At 39.3% G+C, this 17060-nt stretch overlaps 1 protein-coding gene and 1 long non-coding RNA gene across 5 annotated transcripts in view; one reads left to right on the plus strand and one right to left on the minus strand.

Annotated features, from left to right (window-relative positions):
* Positions 1 to 788: 788 nt before the first annotated feature.
* On the minus strand, positions 789 to 2221 carry LOC135363871 (uncharacterized). Its single transcript, XR_010410126.1, has 2 exons — positions 1969 to 2221; positions 789 to 1125 (listed from the first exon to the last, which is right to left on the minus strand). It is a non-coding gene; the product is annotated as an uncharacterized LOC135363871 (long non-coding RNA).
* Positions 2222 to 2357: 136 nt separating this feature from the next.
* Positions 2358 to 17060, plus strand: part of UBXN4 (UBX domain protein 4) — a 58624-nt gene continuing 43921 nt past the window's right edge. The window contains exons 1-6 of one of the 4 annotated variants that reach the window (XM_064586458.1): positions 2468 to 2594; positions 9706 to 9941; positions 10461 to 10563; positions 13761 to 13789; positions 14311 to 14429; positions 15062 to 15236. In XM_064586458.1, the coding sequence (XP_064442528.1) occupies positions 10484 to 10563; positions 13761 to 13789; positions 14311 to 14429; positions 15062 to 15236 (403 nt within the window). In that variant the 5' untranslated portion in view covers positions 2468 to 2594; positions 9706 to 9941; positions 10461 to 10483. Of the gene's footprint in view, positions 2595 to 2767; positions 3183 to 9705; positions 9942 to 10460; positions 10564 to 13760; positions 13790 to 14310; positions 14430 to 15061; positions 15237 to 17060 lie in introns of those variants that run through there. The other 3 variants (XM_064586456.1, XM_064586457.1, XM_064586459.1) reach the window with 3 other exon arrangements.

Genomic DNA, 17060 nt, shown 5'->3' on the forward strand with positions numbered 1-17060 from the left:
TCCTCAAATTCTGTATCTAATAAATCAACAAAACTGTTGGGTCTGCTTCCAAAATATCCAAAGTATCCACTTCTCCATTTCCCTTACACATGGACAGTAGCCTCTTAAACCAGTCTCTTCACATTCACCCATCCCACTTCCAGTCCAGTCCATTTAAACTGTAGCATAGTTAAATGTTAAAAACACAAGTCTTATATGTAACTCCTCTGTTTAAAATTCTTCAATGGCTTTCTGCAACTTTTAGAAAAATGTCTCCAATCTTTAACAGGACTTCCAAGGCCTTGTATGATCTAATTCTTGCCTTTCTTTCCAGCCTCATCTGCACCGCACTCCCCTTTCTATGTTTTAGCCACACTGGACATTTCAGTTCAAGTGCTGTTCTCACTGGCTTCAGAGCATTCACATTACTGTTTCCTCTACTTTGATTAGTCTTTTCCTTCACCTGGTTAGATTTTCCCTGACATGTCATTTCCTCAGGAAGGGCTTTCCTTACCCCTGCTATCCATGTTTGGTCATCACACATTTTTGGTCATCATCTCACATTTCTGAAGCACTTAGAATTTCCCCTTTGTGACATTCATCCTCACTTACAATCACTTGTTCAGTGTCTGCCTTCCTCTTTAGATTGTGCAGTCACAAAGGCAGGGCCCTGTCTGATTGCCTCACTGTATCCATGCCTGGTATGTATGTCTAGCTCATAGTAGATGAGCAATAAACATTTGATAAATGAATTAAAGGCTATGAATGATTCTTACATTAGAAATAAAGACATCACTCTACTGAAAGAATTTACAGATCAATTGAATTTTTTTTAAGACTTTATTTATATATTTGACAGAGACACAGCGAGAGAGGGAACACAAGCAGGGGGAGTGGGAGAGGGAGAAGCAGGCTTCCCGCCGAGCAGGGTGCCCCATGTGCAGCCCGATCTGAGGACCCTGGGATCATGACCTGAGTCGAAAGCAGCGCTTAACGACTGAGCCACACAGGCGCCCCTAGGTTAACTGAATTTTAAGACATCCATTTAAAGTTGATATTGAAGAACAACTCTTAATTCTTCTTGAGAAATGATGTCCTATAGAAGCAGCATTATGTTTCCGTGTATAAGAACACTATATAAGAGGCCTGATTGGAAAAAAGTAAATACAATCAGAGTGCAATCTGTTAACTATTTTTAGGTAAAATATTTATAGGGAAGAGGTGTTTTCAGATGTAGCACCTTAATCCTGCAAAGATTGTCAAATGGTTGTACTGCTGAGAGGGCAATTCAATTGATAGAATGTATAATATAATAACATATGCAACTTTAAAAAAGCCATATAAGTCTTAGCTAATAGTTATTAGAGACTGTGTAATTCCAGAAAGTATTAAGTATAGACCAGTTTTCATGTTATTAAAAAAAATTTTTTTTAAAGATTTCATTTTTAAGTAATCTCTACACACAGGGTGGGGCTGGAACTCAGAACCTAAGATCAAGAGTCACATGCTCCACCCACTGAGCGGCCAGGAGCCCCGGGATGGCAACCGAGCACAAAAGGCCATATCTTGATTATAGAACATTCACATATAAAATTGTAAACAAAAGCATTATCTGTCCTCCTCCTTTGGATTACCATGGAGAATGAATGATTATTCTCTGCTTTTAAGTCACTTTAGAAAGCAGCTGTGGCACTAGCAGAGCCAATGTTCTGAGGTTTTGGAAACGCCTAGGAGACTGCTGGAGGCTTGCATTCTACCAACACCTCCCCTCAGGTACACGGGCTGTACGGTATTACAGAGGTTGACGTTGCGGCTTTTACCCTTTCTCTTCAGGGTTGGGCTGCTACGTTCAGCAGAAGTCGAAGCGCACTTAGTTCCATACAGAGGAACACCTACCCTATCACACAATGGCCACTCATCATAATAAAGAATTACATCGTCCACAATTAGGGTTTCACCCGGGGCGGGGACGACTTCCTCCATACTTACCGTCTCAGGGAGGCGGCGCAGAGCACCTCCTCGACAGTGAGCCCCGCGTCCTCTCCTCCCCTTTACAGATTGGAAAAAGGCTTTCTCATTGCTGCCCCCTTCAGCTGTGCCCCGGAAACCACAGTTACGTTTTCCACATAGGAGGAAAAGAAGCCTAAGAAGACTACAATTCCCGTCATGCCTCATGAAGGCGCCGCCGACGCGCCGTAGAGGTTAGTCAGCTTTCCCACTGGCTCTTTCCACTTCCGGAACTGCAGGGTCTGAGGCCTAGCGGCCGCGCGCACACACCAACTTGCCAACGAGACAAGGCCCTGGGGCGCGGTGTCAACGGCGACGTGTGGCGTCACGGGACGCAGGGCGCTCCTGGTTCGCGCGCTTGCGCGCGTCCTAGGGGACTGCTGACGGGATTGCGTGCTTGCGCCGAGGCGGGGGGCAGACCAGCTGGGGCTGCGGGGGCCGCGGGGCCAGACGAAGGAGAGGGCGGGGCCAGCTTCGGGACCGCGGCGACAACACTCCGAGCGAGCGCCTGGGCCCGAGGAGAGCGATGTTGTGGTTCCAGGGCGCCATTCCGGCCGCCATCGCGTCGGCCAAGAGGAGCGGCGCGGTCTTCGTGGTGTTCGTGGCAGGTGAAGGGGGCGGGGGCCCGAGTTGTGGCCGAACACCCCTCCGGCCTACCTCCAATCCTAGGATCCACCAGCCTTTCCTCCGTGCTCCGACAGGCCCAGGCTGCCGTCCCTGGCTTCTCAGCGCTCCCCCCTTCCGTTTGGGGCATGCCGAGCCTGCCTAGGCCCCCAGCTCCCGCTTCTCCCAGCACCCCGGCGGGAGGCACGGTCCCCGCCTCGCCCCCAAAGCTTGCTGAGCCCCGCCTACAGCTCTGGCGGGGCACCGGACAGCGTCCGGCGGGCCCTCGCCGCCCACCGCCGCTGAGCCCCCTAAGGAGTTGGCGCACTTAGACCCCAGCAGCCCCCTCTCGGGACCTCAGTAGATCTCTCTGTCCCCTGGGACCCACCTCGGGATGCCTAACGTTTGTGTAGCGTAAGTGTTTAGGTGGGGATAGAGACAGGCCTTTCGACAGGGAGTTGGGTTCGTAATTAGTTGTGGACTGTCAGGAAGAAAGCTGTGTCATCGGTGAGCAACAAAGAGAAGCCACCTGATGTTGACGGCTACTAGCGGTCGTCACGTTCCTGAAACGCAAACTTTTGAGATTTATATAGGTTGGATTTTTTTTTTTTCAATTGTAATGGGGGGAGAGAGTCTAATGTGGAATATTTGCTTTGTTGCAAGTTGTTTTTTGTACCGTTTGTTTAGAAGAAGACGTTCAGTCTTTGGTTCGTTTTGCTGTCTACCTAGTCTAATATCTACAGTTTCGAGAACCTGAGCTAACTCATTTATCCGTGTTACTCTGGTTTATTTTGCTCCGTCTTTTATTACCACCCTATTTTATCACAGAAATCATCTAGATTTATAGTAGACCTAAGCCTCTATGGTTTTGCTGTTCTCATTACATGAGCCAAATTAGTGTTTGTGACTTCTATTAATTTGAGGTGTATTATTTCAGCAATTTGTGCTTAATAACGGTGTACGCATTCACTTATGACTCGTGGGAGAGTAGATAACAGCTCTATAACTTTATGCACTGCAGTGAAGAAATGCTAAAATACGAGTTTCACTTAACATAAAATTTGAAATTTATAATTGTTTTAAGTTATGCCAAATTTTTAGTTCAGTGTTGTTAATTAGAAAAGCAGTTTGATCCTCTTATGCTGCTTTAGAGTTGTATTTTACATACATAACTGCTATAATCTTGTAAGGAAAAAAAAGTGGGATAAAAAAGGGATTACAAAGGAAAGGAGAATTAAATGATACTTAACTATGCTCATTAAGAGTATATTAATAGTTTTATGACATTTTAAGTTGTTTTTCATATAAAATTTTGGTTGATTCTTTGGTAAGTAGAACAGGTATTATTATACCCATTTATAGATGAGGAAATTTATGTCCACAGTGGTTAAGTGACCTGCACCAGGATCACAAAAAGTATTTCCATCTTGTCTTGACAAATTTTTTTTTTAGCAGCTTCAGGTGTGTTTTTTTGGTTTTGTTTTGTTTTGTTTGTTTGTTTCTTAAGAAAAAACAAGAACTGTAGACTTCATGTATTAATGAAATTGGTGTAGAAGTCAGGAAATCTAGGATTATGGTAGTCATTTAAAAAAAAAATTATTTATTTTAGGGGGGAAGGGCGGAGGGAGAGGGAGGGAATCCTCAGGTAGACTCCCAGCTGAGTGGGCAGCCCAATGCTGGGCTTGATCCCAGGACCCTGAGATCCTGATCTGAGCCGAAATCAAGAGTCAGACACTTAACCGATTGAACCATCCAGGCTCCCTGATGGTAGTCATTTTTTAAACAAAAAACACAACTGATGGTGTCTAAATGGTCCTAGAAGATCTTTTTGGGCTAAATAGTTAATTTGAAATAAGAAATTCTAGAACAAACATAGGAAACAGTAGTGGTAGTTATTACTATAGCAAAATAAGGTTAGAGGTCTTTGGGACTCTGTGTGTGTGTGTATACATTCTTCAGTTAACTTTTTACGGATGAGTACATATTATGTTTGTAGAGTATCAATGAATGTTTGTTGAATGTTTGTAGGAACACCGTTAGCAATCTGTCAAAGGAGTTTGTCCCTTGACCTGTTCAAAATACTGTTGGCTTTCCTAGAGTTTTTAGGAATTTAATCTCCAACACTAGGTAGGATTAGTTTCACTCCAGGAATATGTAGATATTGGGGTCTTGAAACTGCAACACTTACATATTGCCTAGACCTTTGTTCATAGCCAGAATTTATGATTTTCTTAGATGGGATACCTTTACAATAATAAACCAACTCAGTAGAAAATTAAAAAGATATCTTAAAGGCTGGAAGAAGTGGTCTTAAGGGTATACTTTGTTTCATATAACCCCTCATTTGGGAAGCACTTCACGCAAGTTGATTTCATGGATGAATTAAAGAAAATTGTAGAATTAAAACTGGAGAGATTACTACTAGTTCAGAGAAGAACTTAGCAAGTATTTTCAAGGTATTATGTCTTTGTAAAGGTATTATGTCTTTGTAAATTGAAAGAAATAAAACTGAAGATTTTGATTCTGTTCTTGGGAAGGCAGAATATTCTGACAAGGATCCTGAAGCAAAGGTGTCAGTTCACAGACTAGTGTTGCTAGTGGGCTAAACTTTTCATGACAGACACTATTTACTGCCCTTTTAGGTTCAAAAAGACCACAAAAGCTTTTAGATTTTGACTAGTTGACGTTTTCTGGATTGGAATTCCTGGCTGTACTAAGATCTGCAACTCTTTGCTTCTGAGTTTGTATTGTTCTTTTGTTTGTTTGTTTTTAAGATTTTATTTTTTTAAAAATCTCCACAGCCCATGTGAGGCTCGAACTCACAACCCTGAGATCAAGAGTCACATGCTCTACCTACTGAGCTAGCCAGGTGTCCTTGTATTGTTCTTTTTAAGTGTCTTTACTTTGGGTACTGCTGATACTACCAAAGATACAACATTTTCTACTAAAATTTTAGGCTGACCTAACTCCATAGCATAGTTCATATACTGATTAATAAGAAACTAAAGATACTGAAATCAGCAGTTAATAATCTTACTCCGTAGAGTTAAGGTAGGTCGCAGTGAGTTAAGTAATTCCATTCAACCTTACGTCTCTTGTTAGTTAAGAGGTGTTGCTGCCACTAGGCTGAGCTATGGACAGACACTGCTAACGGGGATGTGATATTTGGGACCCTCCCCACATGGTACAACATAGTAAGAAGTACCAACCTCAGAAATAGGAGATCCATACTTCTAGCTACCCAGTCGTCATCCCCACTTAGATGCCTCACAGGATTCTCAAGTATAAAAGTATGTTTACTGCCTGAACTTGTGTTTCTCCCCATCAGTGTTGTACATTTAGTATATGGCACGACTTTTACATTCAGGTGGATAAACCGTAGTGTGGGAGTCATCTTTGAATCTCAACTCTTTAGTCTCCTCTTGTCTCGTGTTCCCTGTTGTTTATGACATTCCCAGTCACACGGGCCTTTTCCTACACGTAAATACCTTCTTAGTGAACTGTTCAGACTCTTGGCCCAGCTCAGCCTTTTCATCCTTTATGTCTTCCCTTAAATGCCACCCTAGAGAAGGCTTCCCTGACTGATCTAAAAAGGTCTCGTTATTTTCTTAGATCTGTTCTTTTTTTTCACCGTATTTATTACTATAATTATTTATAATTGTTTACTAAACAAGTACATTTTTTGTACCATTAGATTTTTAAACTCCACGGAGGGCAGGCAGTGTCTCATTTGTTTCACATTTAGCTTATAGTTTTCCTCATTTGCTTCCTCAACATCTGGGAGTCTGCTAATGGGCATTCTTTTTGGTCCTGGTCTGTGGATGCGTTCTACCCCCTATTTACTTTTCCATGGCCAGATTTGTCAAGCTCCTATTATTCCTGGATCATCTCACATAGAATATATTCACATATGCAGCATTAGGGGCGCCTGGGTGGCTCAGTCGTTAAGCGTCTGCCTTTGGCTCAGGTCATGATCCCAGGGTCCTGGGATCGAGCCCCGCATCAGGCTCCCTGCTCCGTGGGAAGCCTGCTTCTCCCTCTCCCACTCCCCCTGCTTGTGTTCCCTCTCTCGCTGTGTCTCTCTCTGTCAAATAAATAAATAAAATCTTTAAAAAATATGTATATATATGCAGCATTAGTCAGTTATTGTAGGTATGCCAAGATACTTACTATACCAGAAATTTAGCTGTTCATTCCACAAAATACTTACTGAGGGCTTGCTGTATGCCAGGTACTTACCATATGCCAGCTTATATCGTAGGCATTTGAGTTATATTAGTAAATAAAAAAGAAAACAGTCCTTGCTTTCATGGAGCCTGCTTTCTAGTTGAGGGAGACAGTAAATATAGTAAGTAAAACACATGGTTTATTAGAAGATCCTAAGTATTACAGGGGGAACAAAAGACCAGGAGATTAGGGAACTTTGGGAATGTCTGAAGGCTGTCATTTTGTTCTTTATTTGTATATATTTGTATATATGGGACTTGTGGGACTTGAGCTCATGACCCTGAGATCAAGAGTCACATGCTCTACTGGCTGAGCCAGCTAGCTGCCCCTAAAGGCTGTCAATTTAAAGTAGTGTGTAGTAGGGAAGGCTTTATTGAGAAGGTAATATTTGACCAAGAACTTAAAGGAGTTGAGTATTAACCATCTAAATATCTGAGGAAAGAACATTCCAGGCAGAGGAAACAACTAGTACAAAGACCTTAAAGTAAGAGTGTTTTTGTATTAGCTGAATCAGAATAAGGTAAAGAGAAATGAGGTCAGAGGTAACTGGAGGTATGAGACCATTTGTAGGGAGTTTGACTTTTAATGTGAGGGAAATTGGGAGCCATTGTAGGATTTTGAGCAGAGGACTGATGTGGTAAGACTCTTTGATGAAAGTTGCCGTATTAAGAACAGACTGAGAAGCTTTGCCACATCTACTGCAGCCAGCAGTCAGACTGTTGGCGTACCAGAAAATGTCGACATCACTGTGAAGGGATGCATAGTTATTGTGAAAGGCCCCAGAGGAACCCTGTGAAGGGACTTCAGTCACATCAGTGTAGAACTCCATCTCCTTGGAAGGAGAAAGAAGAGGCTCTGAGATGACAAATGGTGGGGAAATAGAAAAGAATTGGCTACTATTCCCATTACCTGTAGTCATGTACAGTATATGATCTGGGGGAGGGGGTGCTCCTGACTGGCTCAGTCGGTAGAGCATGTGAGTTTGAGCCCCACGATGGATGTAGAGATTACTTTTTTTTTTTAAGATTTTATTTATTTGACAGAGAGAGACACAGTGAGAGAAGGAACACAAGCAGGGGGAGTGGGAGAGGGAGAAGCAGGCTTCCTGCGGAGCAGGGAGCCCGATGTGGGGCTCGATCCCAGGACCCTAGGATCATGCCTGCCCTGAGCCGAAGGCAGACGCTTAACGACTGAGCCAACCAGGCTCCCCTGGTATATAGATTACTTTTAAAAAAAAAGAAAAAAGAACACGATCAAGGGGGCTACACTGGGCTTCCCTTACAAGATGAGGTTTTTGTATGGTCACTTCCCCATAAATATTGTTATTCAGTAGAATGGTTCTCTTGTTGAAATCTGGAATTTCTTGGTTGAAAAGCACATCTGTGGGGTTTGGATGAGGCCAAGTATTGTTTGTTCAGTGTCTCAAGTCCAGAAAGATGAGTTAATTTTGAAGGAAATGACATTGGGCTTGTATCAAACTCAGCTGCTTTGATTTAGCAAGCCACAGTAGTTAAAAACAAGGATATCAGTAAATTTTTGGATGGTATCTATGTTTCTTTTTTTTTTTTTTTTTTTTTTTAAAGATTTTATTTATTTACTTGACAGAGAGAGACACAGTGAGAGGGGGAACACAAGGAGGGGGAGTGGGAGAGGGAGAAGCAGGCTTCCCGCAGAGGAGAGAGCCCGATATGGGACTCGATCCCAGGGCCCCGGGACCATGACCTGAGCCGAAGGCAGTCGCTTAACAACTGAGCCACCCAGGCGCCCGGTATCTATGTTTCTGAAAAAGGCAGAGTTCAGCAGGCTAATGAATAAGATCTAAGTTGTCCAGCTACAGCAACAGCAAGATGCTAGATGACTTTTCAGACTTATTTGTGGTATTTTAAAAGATGTAGTAAAAGCTATATTGATTGGCGTGGGGTTGGGGGCTAGATTGGGAAGGGAGACCAGTTAGGAGGCTATTGTAATCATCTAGGTGAGATGTGGTAGATTAAATCAGGGTGGTAGCAGTGAAAGTGGTAAGAAATAATTACATTCTGGATATATTTTGGAGGTAGAGTCAGCTGAAGTCAAGGATAATTAGTTTTTAGCCTAAAAACTGAAAGGATGGAGTTACCTTAAACAGGTAACTGAGATGAGGAGGGCTGAGGGTGGATTAAATAGGGGAAAGGGGCTACACATAAGAAAACAGCTTGTGGAAGAATAGACACAGAATTATCTCATTTTTGGTAAGCAAAAATGTGACCTGAGAACTTTTTTAATCTTTAAATTGGCAGAAGTTGTTCACTTTTGAGAAAGCACTTAGCTCTGCTAAACATCAGAAGTATTTTTCATTGACTTACTTGGGTAAGTTTCCTTCTGCCCACCAGTAAGTGGTTATGTCAAAGTCTAGACGTAACAAGTCTAAAAAGGAAGTAATATCTGATAGATATAACTTTTAAAACATTTTGTTATTGAAGTATGATATACAGTATATTAAGTGAAATATATTAAGTGAGCAGCTCAGTGAATTTTTATATATTAACACACTCGTGTAACTCTCATCCAGATAGGATATAAATATTTCCAGCACCCCCAGAAGGCTCCTTCATGCTCTTTCCCAATCAGTAACACCTCCACCCAGGTAACTGCTATGCTGAATTCTATCACCATAGATAACTTTTGGATCAGCATAACTTTTTTGTTTTTAATAAAGATTTTATTTATTTATTTGACAGAGAGAGCGCACAAGCAGGCAGAGGGAGAGGGAGAAGCAGGCTCTCCGCTGAGCAGGGAGCCTGATGCGAGGCTGGAACCCAGGACCCTGGGATCACAACCTGAGTCGAAGGCAGCCGCTTAACCGACTGAGCCACCCAGGCGCTCCAGCATAACTTTTGTTTTTTTTTTTAGATTTATTTATTTTAGAGAGAGAGCACGTGTGCACGCATGTGAGCAGGGGGAGGGACAGAGGGAAAGGAAGAGAGAAGCAGACTCCTGCTGAGTGTGGAGCCCATGTCAGGGTCTTGATCTCAAGACCCTGAGATCATGGCCCGAGCCGAAATCAAGAGTGGACATTTAACCACCTGAGCCACCCAGGTGCCCCTGGATCAGCATATCTTTTAAAATTAGCATACCTATAATAAAAGGCAAGTCCAAAACTGCAATCAGAATTGCACTTGCTTCTGTCTACCTTGGAGGAATTCTGGGGAGTGATGGTGTGGTGTGGGAACATTGAGCTCGACAGAAAAGTGCTACATAAAGGAAGAATATTGTGCATTTATTTTCTAAAATCACACATACAAAAGCCAAAATAGCTGCTGTACATTTCTACTATGACTTCCAATTATTGTGATACCATTTGCTTCATAATTTGGATGTCTTTTTTTAGAAAATACTTTGTAAAATCGAGATACCTTCATTCTTTTTCATTACATCGTCATTATTTATTTATTTATTTTTAGTTGTCTAAGCTGTTTTCATTACTTTTTGTAATGTTAACAGTGCATTATCATGCTTTTCATTTTATGGGAAAATTTTAGTTTTCAAACTTGGTAGAAAATACCAATTGTAGTATTTGTGGAATTATATTTTATTTGAAATTCCATATTCTAAGGGAAAAGAATCTGCAGATATTGGCTCATAAGTATCCTTGAAATGTTTTACAGGTGATGATGAGCAGTCTACACAGATGGCTGCAAGTTGGGAAGATGAGAAAGTGACAGAAGCATCTTCAGACAGTTTTGTTGCTATTAAAATCGATACCAAAAGGTTTGCTTATATGTGTTAATTTTTTAAATATTATAACCATTGTCTTTTGTTGAGATTTATGGTGATACTCTTAGATTATAAGAATGTTGATTTTTCTCTAGGGCATGTTGGGGACTTAAATTCTGATTGCCATTTTCCAAATACATCATGATATCTTGCTGAAAAACTTTTAAGTTCTGCTGGTCCACCAAGCAGCAATGTGACATGTACCAGGAATGCAAAAGAATGTGATCCTTAGCTTCTAAGAACTTGGAAGTAACTGTAAATTATAAATTATATATCGATTATCTCTGGAAGGTTGACCACTGTTTTGGATCCTATTTTGGGAATGAAGCTGTTTATTAATTCAGTAGGAGTAAGGACTTTTTTAGGTCCTCACAGTACTTGATATCCACAAGTCTCTTTTATTTGTTAATCCATTCCTTCTCCTCCCCCCTTAAAAATGTTTTTTTATTGTAGAAAATTTCAAACATATACACAAGTAAGTGAAAGTGTAATGAACTCCCATGTACTTGTCAACTACTTCGGTAATTATCAACTTATAGTCCGTCTTGTTTGAGCTATACCCCGACCCATTTCCACTCATCACGTATACTTTTGTGGCAAATCTCAGTCATCATGTCACTTCATCAATGAATGTTTTAGTATGTCTCTAAAAAATATATTTTTTAACATTAATTAACCTAAATTTAATATGTGAAAAACTAAATTTTTAACATAACTGTAATACTTCAAAAACAAATTAATAAAAGTTTCTTAATAGCAAATACCCAGCTACTGTTCATATTTTCAGTTGTCTTATCTATGTCATAGTTGTATTCTTAATTTATTATAATTTGTTTGGTTGAGGATCCATCATGGTCCACACACTGTGATGTGTTGATCTCTCAAGTCTCCTTTAGTCTGTAGACTCCCCCCTCCCCCCCTTTTTTTCTTTGCAGTTAATATTTTGGAGAAACTAGGTCATTTGTTCTTTAGTTTCCTACAGTATGGATTTTGTTGACTGCATCCCTGTTAGTGTTATCTAATATGTTCCTCTGTCCTCTATTTCCTGTAAATTGACAGTTGGATTCAGGTTAGATTTTTTTTTTCCATCAAGACTACTTCATAAATAGTGGTAATGTCTTCCATTCTTCCATTAGAAGGCACATAATGACCTGTTGTCTTACTTTATGATGTTAGCAGCAGGCATCAATGATCAGTCCTAGAAGCATTAATTCATTAGCAACTATAAAATGGCATTTTTGTCCTTTTGATACTGATAATATCAGAATGAATGAGTGGTGGTTGAAAGTTACTGTCAAGATTAAAATATTTAGCAATTTACCTGTAAGTTTGTAGGTTTTTGTTTTTTTTTTTTAATTTTATTTATTTAAGTAATGTCTACACCCAACGTGGGGCTCAGACTCATGACCCTGAGATCAAGAGTCACGTGCTCTTCTGACTGAGCCATCCAGGTGCCCCAGTTTGTAAATTTTTTACTAAAAATTTTTCAGTATTAAAAATGTCATAAAACAAATCATAGTGGTTTGCCTCACAGCAGGAGTTATTGAACTATATATTTATTGAGCTATAATCCTTAAAAAAAAGAATCTTACCATTTTAATGTATATCCTGTCATTTATATTGTCCATTATTTCCAGAAGTACCAGTAATGGCAGGAGGAGTGTAGGGGTATATTGGAAATGTGGAAGAGATGAGAATATCAGAATTCTTGAGGTTATATACAGACTGATGTATGTAGCAGTTTTTTTTTTATTGAGAAAGAGAGAGGGGGGAGAGGGGGAGGGGCAGAGGGAGAGGGAGAGAGAGAATCTTAAGTAGGCTTCATGCCCAGTGAGGAGCCCACTGCAGGGCTTGATCTCACATCCCTGAGATCATGACCTGAGCCAAAATCAAGAGTTGGACGCTTAACCAACTGAGTCACCCAGGAGCCCTGTATCTAGCATTTTTAAAAACAAATTTTTTTTTTTTCTTTTTTAAAAACAAATTTCTAAAAGCAGTTGCAGGGATACCTGTGTATAGGATGGTTGCTGTTTGTTTCATTATGGACTGCCTGCTAATAGAATCTAATGTGTCTTAAATGATGAAAGTAGATTTTATATATTATATAATTATGAAATTATCTAATGTTTTAGTAACATTCTGGTGTGTATTTATTTATAGAGATAGCCTGTGTTGAAAATAGACTGGTAGGAAATACATCAGAAGTTAACATTGGTGGGGCGCCTGCCTCGGTGGCTCAGTGGGTTAAGGGTCCCACTCTTGATTTCGGCTCAGATCATGATCTCAGGGTCCTGGGATATAGCCCTGTGTTGGGCTCTGTGCTCAGCAGGGAGTCTACTTGAAGATTCTCTCTCTCCTCTCCTGTTGCCCCTCCCTCCCCCCAAATAAATAAATCTTTAAAAAAAGTTTACTTTGGTTAGTTTTGGGAAGGTAGGACTCTTCGTAATTTTTTTCTTTATACTTTCCCATTCTATTCTCAGATGTTTTTATGATCATGGTTTATATTCAGAAAATGAAACAAATTTCTAATTCTTGGAAATATTAATTTGATTCTTGGTATTATTGACCCACAGTGATTAGTATCTCTTACTTGTATCATAATGTAAAGTCCCACCTATCCTTGTCCCTAACCACCCAGTTCCCTTCTCTGCAGTAACCAAATCTATTTTCCTCCCCTTTCTTACATTCTTGTTTATTTTCCTCCCCTTTTTCACAAAAGTGGTAGCATTTTGATACACTTTTTTGTATCTTTTTAATGATTGCTTAGTTTTTACTGGTGGATATTTAGGTTGTTTTGAATCATTTCTTACTACAAAGTACTGTATTATCTTTTGCACAAGTAAGTTATAAGCATTAATAGCCTCTTGTTACAAGTTAAGGTATTGTATTGAGGTATACTTGCTGCTGAGGAAGCAACATGGCAGATACCTGCTTGATTTTTAGTCCCCAGATCCAGCCACGAGTTTGTGGGTTGCAAGAGCAAGTAGCTCTTTAATCCGAAAATTATAAAACAAACCAGAAAAGGTCTCTAAAATAAGAATTGCACTTTTCTCCTCCCACCTGATGACTGTGAAAGGAACTAGTACTTTCAGAAAAATCATTTTAATTGGTTCAGTACATTTTTATAAAAACAACGGAGTATTTGGAAAAGGCATGCATCTAGTGATTTTCTGTTTGATTTTGTTTTACAGTGAAGCCTGCCTACAATTTTCACAAATCTGTATCCTTTCAATAAAGAATTGGTTTGATACATATTTTGCTTGAGGATTTGCCTTTCTTTTGGTTAATTCATGACATTTTGAAATTATTCATTTTTATTTAGGAACTCTTGCATTCTTGTTTATTGAAAATTTATGTTACTAAGTGTCCTTTGAGATAATACATTGTAACAAAGGGGATCATAGAGAGTTTTTTTATTGTCAATATCTGGAAAGCAGTATAGAGCAGTTTGGTTGGAATGTTAGAAGAAGCTGTTAAGGGGCAAGATAGATGTAAAAGTGACAATAGAGGGGAATGTAGTGGATGTTCTCCACTCAGTTATACAATACAAATAAAACAAATCAGTTTATCTATCACATGCATGACAAGCATAATGATAAGGTAGTTGAAATTATTTGGTAAACATGTTAGCTGATAACATTGTGAAATTAACAAAGATTTGTTCTGCTTTTTTATCAGTAATATTTCATAAAATTATGCCCTTGTTTTTCATGAATCGTTAGACTTAATTAAATTGTACAGATCCCGTAGTGTGTGTTCCATCCAGTTTCTTTATTGGAGACAGTGGAATTCCCTTGGAAGTAATAGCAGGAAGTGTTTCTGCAGATGAACTTGTTACCAGAATTCACAAAGTCCGGCAGGTGAGAAGGAACAGAATTTCTTTATTATAAACATGGGAAAATGGTATGTCAGAAACTTGACATTGGAATATTTTTGGAGCTGCTCTGTATAATCAGGAACCTGCCATGCCATTAAACTTTTAAAAGGTAGTAAATATTATTTTCCTGGACTGGTTTTGAAAATAGCATTGTGAAGTTGTAAGTACCTGAACCTAATGAGTGACTTCTTACTCTCCCTTCTTTCCTCCCTCATGTAACTACTAATACACATCACTATTCCTTTGTTGCGAGAGAGAGGTTGCACATTAAGTTCCCAAACTGTATTGCTTGACACATTTTAAGGAATTTAGTCAATTTCTCATTCGTATCCTCTTTGGGCAAATGGCTAAGATAGCTTCAAACTTTTTTCCTAGAATTCTAATTTGAAGGAAAATCATTGTGCTTTGAAAATCTTTTTATGTTCTTGTCACATTGTAGTTGAATTCCACAGTGTGATTATACCATGTGTAGGATTACACAGTTTAGATTCATGTACTTAGAAGGTTTAGTACTTTTCCCTCCTATGGAGACAATTGACTTATATTTTGGCCTCATCTGCCAGGTAGGTTTAGATTCTTACCTGTTCATTAAATTCCAATGTGTTTTCTCCCTAGATGCACTCATTAAAAGGTGAAACATCGGTGGCAAATGGCAGCCAGTCAGAAAGTTCAGTCTCTACTCCACCCACCTCATGTGAACCTAACAACACTTCTGAAAACTCTCAGTCCAGAAATGTGGAGCTTTGTGAGACACCACCCACTTCTGATAGAAAGTCAGATTCTGCAACAGGTAATTTTTAGTGTACCCTTTTGGGTATAGGTAGAAGTACTCCATCACTTTGTTTTAAAGGCCAGGGATTAATATCCTTAAAAATAGCGTGTTTCTCAAACTCTGTCATACTCATTTAACTTAAAATTTAAAGGTTGTCTTAAATACAGGCGTTGGTCATACAGTGGCAGAAGAGAATAAAGTCAGTGAATATGCTTTTCAAATCCAAATAGGCAACAGTCCAGAATAGTTGATTTGTAATTTCTTTTACTGTGCTGTAGTTCAGGGACTGTCATTATGACACTTAACAATTTTATAAATATCTTTCCAGCCAGAGGATCTTGAAAGGTCCAAATGAACTAATGTATTTGGAATTGTTTTTATAACCTGTAAGATACCATACACATTTAAAAAATAGTATTTGCATTTTTAGAAATTAGAATTAAAAGATAAAATTGTGGAAATAAAAGATGTGACTGCAGAGGGGTTGATAGAAAAGGCAAAAGAGAAAATTTATACTGTATATTAGGGATTGTGTTCAGAGTTGCTTGGTGTAATATATCTTTGTATTGGGCAACATAGAGTTAGATAAATCAAGAAGTTAGTAGATTAGTATCCTAAAAGATAATCCTACTCTAGCATCCCAGATAGATAATTATCAAACCTCTATTTACTGACAGGAAGCTCATTACCTTGCAAGAAAGCCTACTGTCAAAGTCCTAGTTTTTAGAAAAATTCTTCTTTATATTGAGATGAAATTTGATGCCCTGTAATTTCTCATTAACTTTAGTGCTACTTAAGAAGTTACACATAACAGGTTTTGAATATTTGAAGAATAGCTGTCATGTCCCCTCTCAGTAGTCTCATTTTGAGGTTTACATCTGCAGATCATTCAAATTCTGGATGCATACAGAACGAGGGGATGCTACAGTGAATGTAGCCCATTTAACTGTACAGCAGGATACTTAATCTTTTACGTTTACCTGGATATTTATCATTGCCAAATTCTTCACTCCCTTTCGAGTATGTTTTCCTCTGGTATCATTTTCTTTCAGTGTGAAAATTTTCCCTTAGCATTTTTCTTTTTTTTTTTTTTTTTAAGATTTATTTATGTATTTGAGAGAGAGAAGGCATGCGCAAGGGGAGGGGGGGGGAGAATTTTCAAGCAGACTCCCTGCTGAGCAAGGAGCCCAATGCAGGGCTGTATCTCATGACCCATGAGAATATGACCTGAGCTGAAACCAAGAGTCGGACATATAACTGACTTAGCCACCCAGGTGCCCCTTGCTTAGTATTTCTGATTATACAGGTCTTTTGGTGAAATACTTCTCTTTGTCTCTGAAAAATGATTTTATCTTCATTCTAGAGGGGTATTTTTACCGGATACAAGATTTGGGGTTTACAGTTATTTTTTTCAACCCTTTAAGGATCTTCTGGTCTCCATAGTTTTCTGATGAGAACTTTCTGTTGGTAGCAGTGTTTCCCCATATATGGAATATATTGCTTTTTTCTCTGCTTTCAGGATTTTCTCTTTCTTTGGTTTTTAGCAGTTTGACCATATTATGCCTAGATGGGCTTTTCTTTGTGTTTATTCTGCTTGGGGTTTGCTGAGCTTCTTAAATCTGAAAATGTATGACTTTTACTAAATTTGGGGAATTTGGAGCCATTATTTATTTAACTATTTTTCTCTTAGCTTGCTAGAAATAATTACATGTATGCTAGGCTTCTTTGATATTATCCCACAGGTTCACTTTTTTCTTTTTTTCCTGTTCTTTAGATTGGATAATCTTGTTGATCTATAAGTTCACTGACTTTTCTTTATCATCTCTTTCTGTTCTGCTCTTA

The sequence above is a fragment of the Mirounga angustirostris genome, unplaced genomic scaffold (assembly GCF_029215605.1).
Source record: "Mirounga angustirostris isolate CCGP_5_RB_7025 unplaced genomic scaffold, mMirAng1.0.hap1 SCAF_3, whole genome shotgun sequence".
NCBI lineage: Eukaryota > Metazoa > Chordata > Mammalia > Carnivora > Phocidae > Mirounga > Mirounga angustirostris.